The sequence below is a fragment of the Danio rerio genome, chromosome 18 (genome assembly GCF_049306965.1).
Source record: "Danio rerio strain Tuebingen ecotype United States chromosome 18, GRCz12tu, whole genome shotgun sequence".
Lineage (NCBI taxonomy): Eukaryota > Metazoa > Chordata > Actinopteri > Cypriniformes > Danionidae > Danio > Danio rerio.
In genome coordinates, this window is record NC_133193.1 from 4,032,801 (window position 1) to 4,047,535 (window position 14,735).

The window sequence follows — 14,735 nt, forward strand, 5'->3', positions numbered from 1 at the left end:
ACCCATACACTCCCATTCACAGTCATACACTACAGACAATTTAGCTTACCCAATTCACCCATAGTGGATGGGTTTGGACTGGCCCAGCCGGGATTCGAACCAGCAAACATCTTACTGTGAAGCAACAGCTCTGTAGAATATTCAAGTGCCATTTTAGATCAACTTTGAGATGCTGAAATCAAAAATTTACATTTATTTTAGTTCAGGTTTGAGAAAATTGGTTTTATTGTCATTTATATTAGTTTAAAGTTGTCCTTTTAACAGTATAATCTTTTTAGTTTAGTTGTAGTTGTTAGTACTACTTTTTGAAATGTAGTATTAGTTGTTGAGTGTTTTTCCAGTTTTTTCTTTTGTCTGTCGGCTCCCAGTGAATACGAGTCTTTAATGGAGTTGTTATCTGGTTCTGTTGAATATGAAGGACAGCATGACTCATCATAAACTCTGTATGTCTATCTGTGCAGGAACGGCTCCAGGAAATATCCTCCTCACCTAGTGGAGGTGGAGGCCATTCAACACAAGACCACGCAGATCTTTCACAAGGTTTACTTCCCTGATGACACAGATGAGGTCAGACTCTTTCATCTGCACAGGACAGATTGAGCTTTTCATGTGGTTCTGATGTGACGCTTATTAATGGGACGTCTTGATATTTAAGAACGCTAACGTGACTATCGTTACATGAAATAAGAGCTTCACATTTCTGCTTTTAACCCTGCAGGATGTAATCGATCAAATAATTGACTAAAGCCGCCTTTCCACTGCACGCGACATTTGGACACGACTGTCAAAATACGCCCCCTTGTGGCAGTCGCACAGTATTTTCAGTGTTGTCATGCACCATGGGAGAGATTCTCAAGCTGCGTCAAATGGCACACTATACACTATGCACTCATGCACTCATGCACTATGTACTTATGCACTTACACACTCAACAGGATAGTATATGTTTTTAGTGTTGTCCCAAATGGCACACTAATGTTTTTTTTTACTAAGCGAAAATTCTAACCGTTTCCCTGATGACGTTTGACGGTTGCCAAATCAGTGAAATAAATGAGCAAACTATCAAATAATATCTGCCGTGAGTATAACCGCATTCACCATCGGGAGGCGCTATAATCACTCTTGCTGGAGAACTTTGCTTTCACCATCCAAAATAAATAAAGTTATCCAACATGTGCGCCCGATAGCTCCGCCCCTTCCGCTACGTAAGCAAACCTGCGGTCGTTGAGTGCGGGAAGTGTCCAATTAAAGTGCACTTATTATTTTTAGAGTTTTCAGTGTGAACGCATTACTTACACTATTTGTACTACAAAATGGCGTAGAATAGTGCATAAGTATGCGATTTGGGACGCAGCTATTGTGTCCGAAATAAAAGAGTGCAAAAGCAAGAGCCTTTATTCTCTGTGCGTTGGCATGGTTTAATGAATAAATGAATACTAGTAGAAACTCATAGACCGCTAAAATATTGGAGGGAATGTGGAAACAACATTAATAAATATATTTTTATTACTTTCTTACTTACATTTAAGAACAGAAATGTTCTTTTTTTAATATAGACTTTTTATAATTCAAAAAATAACCAAGTAAACTCCTATTTCCCATCTCGCGCGCACGAACCTGCTTGTATAACACTGGAATACATCACATCCAGTCGGCCGGTCGCATACGGCCTAGTCGCAGATGTTCAAATATTTCAACGCATCCGCAGCTCAATTCGGAATTTTCCGCATACGGAGATGATCGGAACTTCACGCTGCTCCCGGACTACTCTCCATTGGAAATAAATGACTTCCGGTCTGTCGCTTGTCGTTTGTCGTGTGCAGTGGAAAGGAGGCTTAAGACAGTATATTATTTATACTAGTATATAATGTATATATAGTACAGGGGTGTCCAAACTAGGTTCTGGAGGGCCGGCGTCCTAGAGAGTTTAGCTCCAACTTGCTTCAACACACCTGCCAGGAAGTGTCTATTATATCTAATAAGAACTTGATTAGCTTGTTCAGGTGTGTTTGATTAAGGTTGGAGCTAAACTCTCCAGGACACCGGCCCTCCAAGACAATGGATCAATCCAAGATAAATCATGTTAAAAACATGCTAGCAACAAGCTAAAACATGCTAGGATTGTTGAATCATGCTAGATATTATTCTCATAAATTGTTAAAAACATTTTAGAAGCCATCAACTGTTTTCTTAAGCATGATAATAACAATATATACATGCTATAGTAGTAGCAGTATGGTAAATCGTGATACAAACATGCTAACAATCTGCTTAAATGTGTTCATATAGTTAAATCATGCAAAATTATGTTTGCAAGCTGGAGAAACATGCTAGCAACTTGTAAAAATATGCTAGCAGTTTCCAGAAACATGTTATTTGTTAAAACATGTTAGTGGTGTGTTCTTTAATGCAAGAAACATGGTTGCCAATGTTGAAAAAATAACAGTTTGCACTTTCCAGTTTGTTTGCTAACTCCCATCTGCTCTCTCTTATGCGTGTTGTACAGTTTATTTACATTCAATTATTGCTCGTGCTTAATTGCACCCTATTATATCCTAAATCGCCTTGTACAAGTGCTATTCTCTTTTTATTCTTTTTATTCTTTCAGACTTGATTGTGAGTGTATGACGTGGCTTTTGCTATGGTGTGTTTCAGGCCTTTGAGGTGGAATCGAGCACAAAAGCTAAAGATTTCTGTCTGAACATCTCCAGCAGACTGTTACTTAAAACACCCGAAGGCTTCAGTCTGTTCGTCAAGATCTCTGACAAGGTAAAAATCACTCATGCATCATGACAATAGCCGTAGTCTATGTGTGAATAAGAGAATGTATGGGTGTTTCATAGTACTGGGTTGCGATAGGAAGGGCATTCGCTGCTTAAAACATATGCTGGAATAGTTGGTGGTTCATTCCACTGTGGCAACCCCTGATAAATAAGGTACTAAGCCGAATGAATGTGTTAAAAAATGACAACAGCCAATAAGAGGCAAAATATCTGATGTGGTTTTCAGTTATTCAGTGTTTTAAAGACTTAGGGCTCTATTTTGACGGTTCATGCGCAGAGCGCAAAACGCAGGATGCAAACGCTTTCAGCGTGTCAGAACGCGTTTTTGCTAATTTAAGGACGGGAAATCTGCTTTGCGCCGTGGCGCATGGTCTAAAAGGGTTAAGTTTATTTTCTTAATGAGTTATAGGTGTGTTTTGAGAATAAACCAACTAGAGTCTCATCTCCCATTCCCTTTAAGAGTCAGCTGCGTCACGCCATAAGTGCATTCGCTATTTACAGGACGCAAAGTAAGTCTAAGTGGAAAAAATGAGCATTTCACTAGCAAACAGTTAACAGTTATATAGAAAACTGTTAAACAGAGCATCTGCTGCGCGAGAATGAGAGATATTGGATCTACTTTCACATTCGCTCTTGCATAGGGAAACCTTTACCCACAGACAGCAATTAGCCTATAAATGATTAATTTTGTTTGTTAAGAAATATTCGTTTCAAAACCATTTCTAAATTCAGTTCTAATTTCCAGCAAACGAATAAATTAACAATAATAATGAAGTGTGTTCAAAAACCTGAGTTATATCCTAAAACACATGCCCCATATGGTCTAAAATAATAAAGGATAATACTGCTAATAATAATAACATTATACAAAAGCAAGTTGTTATGAATGAACTGAAAAAGCCTTCGAGATGAAGAAGACATAAAGCAGTGGTTTTTGTTATATTTATAGGCTAGAAAATAATATGTTTTGTAATATTTTAATCATTTATATTTATATCCTATATCTATTCTTATTATATCCTATATATATCTCCTTAATATTTAAATTTTTTCATATGTAAAGATATTTGCCTATTGCTCTCTTGTGCGTATTAAGCAGTTTGTAAGCGAGGCGCAACTCTGCGTCGGAGTTTAGACCGTGTTTGTTTTGGTCTAATGAAAAATCTATTATAGTTTCTCAAAATAGCGACGCGCCATCCGTGCACCTCAGAACGCCTTCCTTTTTAGACCAGAACGCCTATGGGCGCACATATGAGCGCTAATGCATTTGCTATTTAAACAGAGTAGCGCAACGCCTCAAAACGACTCTTGCGCCAAGCTGAAACTACCAAAAGACTATTGCGCCGCGCCTTGCGCCACACTGCGCCGGGTGTATGATAGGGCCCTAAATGTATGGACCTTGAAATGTTTATTTTTTTAGCCTGAATTAGATGTCATTGGATCAGAAAGATATCTATTACCAGTTTATTTGCATGATCATTACGTGATTTAAAAATGTTATATCACAAGAAATATCATTATCGCAAAACCTGACAACAATATTGTATATCGCATAATTTCCCAGTATCGTGCAGTTAGAACAGTATGCAGTTGTCATTAAAGCTTATCTATTATCTAGGTGTATTTTCTGCTCTGGTGTGTGTTGTAGGTGATCAGTGTGCCTGAGGGAGATTTCTTCTTCGACTTTGTCCGCCATTTGACCGATTGGATCAAGAAAGCGAGACCTGCTAAAGATGGTACGTCTGTGAATTCTGCTTTACATTTATGGTATACTCTAGGGCTGGGTGATATGGCAAAAATGCAATCTCGATAAATATTTTGATATAAGTTAATGCTTCCAGATTTAAAAGAGTACCCCAACAATGACTGAAGCCACAATAATTAGAGGGTCCATCAAATGACATATTTTTGAGTGATAAATTTTTGGTGGCCGAATATTTGGTACATCTCTGATATCATCACACTTTTAGATTCCCATTGTTGCACATTTCTGCTGTGTGATTGGCTCTTAGATCAATATTAAGAAAAGAAGTCCAGAGCTTATCATTGTTATTGACATACATTTTATTGTGATTCGATATAATATCGTTGATCGGCCCAGCTCTAGAATACTCCATTTATTTCTCATGTACACTTTTAAAATGTGAGATGTTATAATTTTCAAAATAGTCTTATCAAGGCTGCATTTATTTGATCAGAAATATAGTATACATTTGACATATTATTGCAATTCAAAATGAATGTTTTCTATTTAAATGAAAATATTACAATGTAATTTAATTTTGTGTTGTGAAGCTGAATATTTTAGCGTATTCACAGTCACATGATCTTTCAGAAATCATTCTAATATGCTGATTTGATGATCAAGAAACATTTCTTTTTATCATTAATGCTAAAAACAGTTGTGTCGCTTGATATGATAAAGCTAACCAAAATGATTTAAAAGGCAACCTCTTCAAATTTGGGCTTTTCCCCTCAGAAATAAAGTAAAAAAAAAATAGAAAAAATTTGGAGTTGCGAGAAAAATAAGTCAGAATAATAAATTACACAAGTTAAAATTTGTTAATGTTGGCTTCTTCTCAGAGTTGTAAGTATAAAACTCTTAATTTTAATTAATTCATTTTAATTAAAAATATAAATTCCAAAACAGTTCTTCTGTGTATTATTTTTGTGAAAACTGATATATATGTGTATTAATTTTCAGTATTCTTTGATGGAAAATAATAATAATTATTATAAATATTTTCCCCTGTTTTTGTTCTTAGTCAGGTAGGTAGGTGTAGTTTTTGTATTTTATTTCAGTTATATTATTAGTTGTAGATAGTTTCATTTGGGTGTTTAGTTAGTGTGTACTGTTTGTTTAGTATTTTTCTGTGGGTTCACTCCGAGTTAGGCTTCACGTTTTTGGATGATAAAAGAAAAAGACAAATAAAGAGACCCGATACAAAAGGGTCATAAAAGTGAATTTTATTTGTCGGGTGTACTTTTATGTTGCAGCCTTGACCCTAGAGCATAACAACAATAATAATAAATAAACTCTTAAAACATAAAAAAATAATAGTAAAGCACTTTTGTAACCTTTGATCAATATAATGCCAACGTTTGATTCTTTTGTTTTGGGAAGCAATAAAAACCTGCTGAATTAGAATAACATCTCTTACTGTGGTGTTCAGGTATAGTGCCTTCACTGACCTACCAGGTGTTCTTCATGAAGAAGCTATGGACAACCACCGTTCCAGGCAAAGACTCCTTTGCAGACTCCATCTTCCACTATTATCAGGTCAGAAACACTGATGAACCCCATCAACACAGCACAAACACTGGGCTGAGTATAATGCAGCATATAAACTCATTATAATGCCTGCTGTGTGTTAGGAGCTTCCTAAATATCTGCGAGGATATCACAAGTGTTCCAGGGAGGAGGTTTTCCAGCTCGGCGCTCTGATCTATCGAGTTAAATTTGAGGACGACAAATCCCACTTTCCCAGCATTCCCAAAATGCTGAAGGAGATGATTCCTCAAGACCTGATTCGCCAGCTCTCACCCGACGACTGGAAAAGGGTTTGTGTCAAAGCTTCAGATAAGACTGTCATATTTTTTTAAATATTAATACTTCTTGTCCGGTGCATTGCTAGAAATAAAGCTCTTCTGAGGCAATATGTACAGTTGAAGTCAGAATTATTAGCCCCCCTGAATTATTTGCACCTCTGTTTATTTTTTACCCATTTTCTGTTTAATGGAGAGCAGATTTTCTAACACATTTCTAAAGATAATAGTTTCAATAACTCATCTCTAATAACTGATTTATTTTATCTTTGTCATGATGACAGTAAATAATATTTGACTAAATATTTTTTAAGACACTTCTATACAGCTTAAAGTGACATTTAAAGACCTAATTAGGTTAACTAGGCAGGTTAGGGTAATAGGGCAAGTTATTGTATAACGATGGTTTATTCTGTAGACTATCGAAAAAAAATATATAGCTTAAAGAGGCTAATAATTTTGATTTTAAAATGGTGTTTAAAAAATTTAAAACTGCGTTTATTCTAGCCGAAATAAAACAAATCAGACTTTATCCAGAAGAAAAAATATAATCAGACATACTGTGAAAATTTCCTTGCTCTGTTAAACATCAATTGGGAAATATTTAAAAAAGAAAAAAAAAAAATTAAAAGGGGGGCGAATAATTCTGACTTCAACTGTATATACAGTGCTCCGCATATTTAAGTACACCCCTCATAAATCTATCTTTTAAATGCATATATATATATTTATCATAAATTAAAAGTATTATTGTTAAAATAAAATTATTATTATAAATAAATAACAGAAATGAATCCTAAATGTAACTGGAATAATGTAAAGACACAATTGCAGTGATATGCTAAGATAATTTATGAAATCTTTTGCATGAATACTAATTTCATTTAAGACATCTCTATAGAATACAACCAAGATGTTTTATAGAATTATCTGTTGTCTTGGACTTGGACACATGACTGAGAATAGGTTTATTAAGTCTTACCTCCCTGACTCGTCATCCTTCCTCTTTGCTTCATCCTAAAATGATCTATCAGGAGCCTTGCTTAGTCAAAATAAGAGCATCATCATATTATTTAAACTTTAGTTTTGTCGACTTGCAAAACTCACTGCATGTCGAAACCTCTGCATAAAAAGCTGTTCTACCAGAAAGACTCTTGGAGGCAGATAAACGTTTGAACATTTATTGTAAATTGTTTGCATGAATGAGAGTTCGTTACGGTCCTTTCATAAAGTTCTTTGGCGTAAGCCCCGTCTGTAGTGCAGAACTCTGGATGAGCTGGCAGATCCTGCCTGAAGATGAAGGCAGGGCGAAGCCAACCCCCTGAGAGGAGGCGAGGCGGACCTGGTGGTGGTGGTGATGGGGAGGATGGAGGGAAACTTCCGCAACGTCACCTGAATACAGCGAAACAGATTGTTTAGATGAGCTTTTATACATGGCTTGCTTGGTTGTTGACATCTCAGTCTTCCTGGTAGAACCTTCGCTAAAGCATTCATTTACGCTGGTTTTACAACACATGAGCAGCATGTAATTTTTCAGCGTGCATGTTAACAACCGGTGCTCAAACCGGGAGAAGAGCAGCGCGTCAGCGTCCAGCAGGAGCAGTGCGGTGAGCGGTGAGGTGCTTTGGTGCTTTTGGTTTTTTTTTCTGCGCACATGAGTCAGTTTGCTTTTTGATTAAACTAGATTCCTTTCACCAGTGTTGGTCCGGTAGCACATTGAGAATAACGTCTTTAATCTGGGATTACACTGTTAATAAATACACTTGCATATAAAGTAAATCACATCACAAAGCACTGGCGATTTTTACTGAGGCACGTGCCTGAGTTAATTAAGTCTAGCGATGCCCCTAATCATTGTAATAACAGGGTGAGAATATGTTTTCATTATTAGGTAAACTATCTTTTTAAGACAATAACTTTGTTTCCATCCACCTATTTTTATGTGCATTTTGGATATATATCAAGATGCTCATACATTTTGAAAATGTTGGGGGAAACATATAAAAAAAAATTGACTAAACAGGAGAAATCAATAGAAACATTAAACAACAAAAAAGAGACATTTGGTTGATGTTTAGTGACCAAACTCTTATTGTAATGGATAGAACTGTTTAATTAAACTTGTGTCTAAATGCACCAACAAGTATTGTCTATATTCACTGACAATATTAATAGATATCATTTTCTCAGACTCAGACTCAGCTTTATTATCCTGTTAAGGAAACTAAAGGTGCCATAACACAGGCGAAGTTCCATGTACACATTTTCAAAAGTGTGTGCACTCATTTATGCTGATCACTGCACATAATATACATCATTTAGAAACAGCCGGCCCTCTAAATTTTGCAGTTTTTTTTTTTTTTTTTGCTTTTGTTTTTGTTTTTTGGCAGTCGATTGTGGCGTACTTCAACAGGCATGCTGGGAAATCAAGAGAGGAAGCCAAGCTGATGTTTCTGAAGATCATTTTCAAATGGCCCACATTTGGGTCTGCCTTTTTTGAAGTTAAAGTGAGTATTAGCTTGCTGTTTTTGTGTTTCTTATACGCTCCAGGTTTTAACATTTGTTTTCTGTACTCTCATCGCAGCAAACCACTGAACCGCACTTTCCTGAGATCCTGCTGATCGCCATCAACAAATATGGAGTCAGTCTGATCGACCCCAAAAACAAGGTGTGCTTTCTGTCTCTTTTTTTCTCTCTCACTGTTAACATTTACATTTAGTCATTTAGCAGACACTTTTATCCAAAGCGACTTACAAATGAGGACAAGGAAGCAATTTACACAACTAAGAGCAACAATGAATAAGTGCTATAGGCAAGTTTCAGGTCTGTAAAGTCTAAGAAGTAAAGTATTAGTAGTATTAGTATTTTTTTTTTTTTTGGTACAGTTAGTGTGATATCCAGATAGGCAATTGCAGATTAGGAAGGGAAGTGGAGACTAAATAGTTGAGTTTTTAGTCGTTTCTTGAAAGTAGCGAGTGACTCTGCTGTTCTGATGCAGTTAGGGAGATCATTCCACCAACTGGGCAGATTGAGCGTGAGCGTTCGCGAAAGTGATTTCTTCCCTCTTTGGGATGGAACCACGAGGCGACGTTCATTCACAGAACGCAAGTTTCTGGAGGGCACATAGATCTGCAGAAGTGAGAGCAGATAAGAAGGAGCAAGGCCAGAAGTCACTTTGTAGGCAAACATCAGAGCTTTGAATTTGATGTGAGCAGCAACTGACAGCCAGTGCAAACGGACTAGCAGTGGAGTGACATGTGCTCGTTTAGGTTCATTGAAGACCACTCGTCACACTTAAGTCTTTTAAGCATGCTCTGATTTATATTCCAGTGTGATTTTAATACAATCCGTGTTTCTTTGTACTTTATGAGTGCTGAACGACACATTGGAACACTTTAATTGTTATTGCTCATTTCCCACATGCAGATGTTGAATTTTAGGGACTGCATTTATAATACTTGCATTAATTGTTTGCATTTTTTATTCTCTGTTAAATCTTTAAATTATCTAAATTAAAAATTTAAATTATAGTACTATTTTAAAATCTGTGTCATTTTAGAATCAAGATAATATTTTATTGTTTACTTTTTTAGGTCAATTTGTTGTGTAAAATATTTAGTTGTGTTTTTACTATTTATATTATTTTGATGGATATTATGATGTATGTTTATTCATTTATTTTGATTATATTTTCAGTTTACTTTAGTCATTTTTTTTTTGTATAAGGTGATATTTTTGTTTTTTTTCTGCAGGACATTTTAACCACATATCCCTTCACCAAAATCTCCAACTGGAGCAGCGGCAACACTTACTTCCACATCACAATCGGCAACCTGGTTCAGGGTAGCAAACTCCTGTGTGAGACCTCACTGGTGAGACCAACACACTCTACAACTGCACAGCATGCACATTTCTAGTGGCGTTGTGCAAAAAGCATATATATATATATATATATATATATATATATATATATATATATATATATATATATATATATATATATATATATATATATATATATATATATGTGTGTGTGTATATATGTGTGTGTGTGTGTGTGTGTGTGTGTGTGTGTGTATATATATAAATAAAAGCATACATCTCACAGTGATGCTTATTATTTGCCATAATTTTCCATGTCTGGTGATTTTTGATAGCTATTACTGAGCAACAGTTCATTCATTCATTTTTCTTCAGCTTAGTTATTTGTTAGGGGTCGCCAAAGCGGAATGAACCGCCCTGAGCAAGTTATTTAATAATTTGCATCAAGGGTACTTCTCAGAGTGGTAAAGCATTACTTTGCTGCAGCAATCCACATGTGAAAGTTGTTTTTAGATTTGTTTTAGAGGCTAAAATTCAAATCAAATGTTACCAAATATCTTGTGCTACTTCAGAATTGTATGTGTACTTCATAAATTTCACACTGGATGAAAGATCATCATCTTCAGCTTAACCTCTCGAAAACGGAAATGCTTGTAGTTTCTGCCAACTCGACTCTACATCACAACTTTTCAATCCAGATGGACAGGGCAACCATTACTGCTTCCAAAACGGTGAAAAGCCTTGGAGTAACGATTGATGACCAACTAAACTTCTCTGAGCACATTTCTAGAACTGCTCGATCTTGCAGATTCGCACTCTATAACATCAGAAAGCTCCGACCCTTCTTATCTGAACATGCTGCTCAACAAATTGTTCAAGCTCTTGTTCTCTCCAGACTGGACTACTGCAACTCTCTACTAACCGGGCTTCCAGCTAACTCTATCAAACCTCTTCAGCTGCTTCAGAACGCAGCAGCACGAGTGGTCTTTAATGAACCTAAAAGAGCACATGTCACTCCACTGCTCATCCGTTTGCACTGGCTGCCAGTTGCTGCTCGCATTACATTCAAAGCTCTGATGTTTGCCTACAAAGCGACCTCTGGCCTTGCTCCTTCTTATCTGCTCTCACTTCTGCAGATGTATGTGCCCTCCAGAAACTTGCTTTCTGTGAATGAACGTCGCCTCGTGGTTCCATCCCAAAGAGGGAAGAAATCACTTTCGCGAACTCTCGCATTTAATCTGCCCAGTTGGTGGAATGAACTCCCTAACTGCATCAGAACAGCAGAGTCACTCGCTGTCTTCAAGAAACGACTAAAAACTCAACTATTTAGTCTCCACTTCCTAATCTGCAATTGCCTCTCTGGCTCCACCGCTAACTGTATTACCTAAAAAATAAATAAATAAAAAGTACTAATGTTTTGCTTCTCACACTTTACACACCTGAAACTTGCCTACAGCACTTATTCATTGTTGCTCTTATAGTTGTGTAAATTGCTTCCTTGTCTTCATTTGTAAGTCGCTTTGGATAAAAGCGTCTGCTAAATGACTAAATGTAAATAAATATTGTCTAAAGTAGGGCTGGGCGATGATAAAACGAAATATATCACGGTATCATGTTTTTATATAATTCAATTTTAACAATTCTTGAATATTTTTTAACAATTGAGTTGAAAGGACACATTTCCACACTCGCTTTCTGTTTGTCCTCCAACAGGGCTATAAAATGGACGACCTGTTGACCTCCTACATTAGCCAGATGCTTACCACCATGAGCAAACAGCGAAACTCGCGCGGCGGCAGCAGCAAGTGAACGTTTGATTGGCTGGAGGCGGTGGAGCTAGTGCGTCTGCTGCGTCCCATTGGCCAGCCCTGCAGCTGGGGGCGGGCCTTCGCGGCGCAACTGTGGCGGATGAGCAGAACTCCCTCTGCCAGCACACAGAGCTCAATGTACCCGGATGAAGACTCTTCCTCTGAGGACGACTACCTCTGAACACACACACAAACACACGGATTCATCCGTTCTCCAGAATATTCTTCAGATGCGCAATTTAGGTACCGTTTATTACGTTTTGTGAGTCGAATATAAACTGCAATGGCTTCTATGCATCCCAAACTGCTTTAAAGAGGCAGTGTTTGGGTTATTTATGTGTAAATGCACTAAGAAAACAACATGTGCACGACTTCCTGGAGAGTAATTGATTGATTATTTTTAATGGCGGCAGAAATATCTTTTATAATGGTTTAAATGTTAGTTTGTGTTCTGTTTTAGGATGTTGTGATTTAAATGTTGTGTTTTTAAAAAGATTATTTGTTGCACTGCAGGCCTTAATAGGTTTTTGTTTGGGGGGGGATATGAGTAACTGCTTATTTTTAACAGTACATGATCAGCATTCGTCCTCTAGTCTGTTGCTAAAATCTAATTTCCAGCTTAATTGAAGATTAAACCTAATATAGATCAAGTGTACTTTGGGAGGGAAAATGAGAATGACGAAAATGAATGGCCTTATTTAAAAATGAATATGAAAATGCGTCTATATTAATGTTTCAGGCTGATTTATACTTCTGCGTCCAGTGATCGATGTGACTCACGGTGTCTGCATTGTGCATAGTCGTGCATTTATACTTCTGCATGCTGTTTGTGTTGCTCTACAATAACACTTCTGAAACACTAGCTGGCAGTAGGTGTTGATGTTCCTTTGTGTCGTGTTTCTTCGCTTGTGTTTTGTTTTTGCTGAGCGCTACCGTAATCTACAAGTAGCTAAAAACAAGCAGAGGCGGGAACCGGCGGACACGCAACCACCGAAAGTGGCGAGAGCGTCAAAGTAGCTGGAAGTAATTCACTTTCAATGAGAGCCGGCGTCTTCGCCGGTGTGGGCGCCTAGGAGAGTTGAAATCAAGTCAACTTTATGGTAATGAGCTATGACACGGTACAGTGGCAACCAATCAGAATGAAGTAGTCCCCCCCCCACACACACAGTTGTCATTAAGGGTAATATTAGATATATGATCCAAAATCGTTCTTCGTACCAGGCTGTCAACATGTCTTTTTTTCTGCTGTAAAGCTGGGCATTTTAACAGTGGGCTCAATAGAAATGTGCCCTAAATGAAGACAGCATTAGCGGAATTTCGATGAATTGCAGTTTCAGTTACTTTCGTATTGGCTTCATAAGAGAGAGCAGGAGATTGCCGCTTGGCGCTTGGTAAACACCCTCCATCGGGTTCACGTGGCTCTCCCAACACACACACACACACTCTTCAGCGCTACCAAGCCGACCAATTACAGAGCTTGCACTACGCATCATTGCGACATGTAGTTACATTTTTAAGAGGTGCGACTGCGCAAAGGCTGCGCTGTTACCTTGCACGTGTGCTTGGCACAGAGTATAAATCAGCCTTAAAAGGTAAAGCCTGTCATTTTTCACACTAGAGAAAGCAATTAAAGCATATTTATGAATGAATACAGGACAACAAAAGCTTATTATAGGACGTCAGGTTTAAGATTGTGTTGTTAGTGCATCATGGTTAAACAGGAGAATGAGTTTAAGCGTTTTCTTTTCAACACCAATTTAAAAAAAGGAATTTTATATACAGTGGAAAAGCATGCTAGATGCTGTCAGTTGTTTTTTTGTTCTGACATGTCAGAATGTTTTCCTTCAAGACTTATTTTGACCTGTACTATTATTCAATAATTGATCCTAAATTTATTATTATTATTATTATTATTATGAACTGACAAATGGGTCAAACTTAATTATTTGAAGAATAAAATCAATGTATGACGATTTTAAATGACTTTTTAAATGGTTTTTGTCGTTTTACTGGAAGCCTTTATGTGTTTCCTTGAATTGATCCCAGTAGCTGGTTAATTTTTTAAGGCTAGAATAGACCCTAAACATCCACAAGTGATCAGTTAAAAAAAAAAAAAAAAACATGTTTAGATTTGATCTGTTCTCATTAATTAGTTAATTCACGGCCTTTATTTGCACCAATTATGTCCTTTTGCCTGACTAACTGATCAGAATCTAACCTGAACACTGAATCGGTTTCTTGTGTTTGTGTGCTAATTAACGTATGAATTAATAAAGGGACAGTTCACCTAAAAATCAACATCATCACTCTTGTTTGAGTTCCTTCCGTTGAACACAAAAGAAGATACGAAGAAAGCTGAAAACCTGTAACCATTGGCTTCTACAGTAGGAAAAACAATGTAAGTCAATAGGTTTTCAGCATTTCTCAAAATATCTTCTTAAGTGTTCAACAGAAGAAGGTTTATAACCACTTGAGGCAGAGTAAACATTGAGTACATTTTATTTTTGGGTGAACTACCCCTTTAACTACTACCGCCACTCTTTTATGTGAAGGCACCATGTTAACATAAACATTTTATAATAAGCATTACTGTAAAAATAAGTGCAGCATTTCTTATGTGGATCTTAAATTAAACATGAACTTCACACTTTCATTTTTGTGTTGTTTTTAAGTATTTATTTATAGTATAATCTATAGTGCTTTTGAACTAGTTTTTTATACTGTATTTGTATTTACAAGACGTTGCTAATGAATGTTAAAGCATACAGTAGTATTG

General features: G+C 36.8%; 2 protein-coding genes across 10 annotated transcripts in view; one reads left to right on the forward strand and one right to left on the reverse strand.

The window, feature by feature from the left end:
- The window catches only part of myo7aa (myosin VIIAa), a 111,066-nt gene extending 96,454 nt beyond the window's left edge, over positions 1 to 14,612 (forward strand). For 6 of the 7 annotated variants that reach the window (XM_073928789.1, XM_073928791.1, XM_073928793.1 and 3 more), the window contains 9 exons: positions 462 to 567; positions 2,656 to 2,769; positions 4,432 to 4,519; positions 5,957 to 6,063; positions 6,159 to 6,344; positions 8,720 to 8,836; positions 8,914 to 8,997; positions 10,082 to 10,201; positions 11,865 to 14,612. In XM_073928789.1, coding sequence (XP_073784890.1) covers positions 462 to 567; positions 2,656 to 2,769; positions 4,432 to 4,519; positions 5,957 to 6,063; positions 6,159 to 6,344; positions 8,720 to 8,836; positions 8,914 to 8,997; positions 10,082 to 10,201; positions 11,865 to 11,960 — 1,018 coding nt within the window. In that variant the 3' untranslated portion in view covers positions 11,961 to 14,612. 7 annotated transcript variants of the gene reach the window in all.
- The window catches only part of gdpd4a (glycerophosphodiester phosphodiesterase domain containing 4a), a 77,775-nt gene continuing 70,536 nt past the window's right edge, over positions 7,497 to 14,735 (reverse strand). For all 3 annotated transcript variants that reach the window (XM_073930165.1, XM_073930166.1, XM_073930167.1), the window contains exon 16: positions 7,497 to 7,721. In XM_073930165.1, coding sequence (XP_073786266.1) covers positions 7,543 to 7,721 — 179 coding nt within the window. In that variant the 3' untranslated portion in view covers positions 7,497 to 7,542. The remainder of the gene's footprint in view (positions 7,722 to 14,735) is intronic.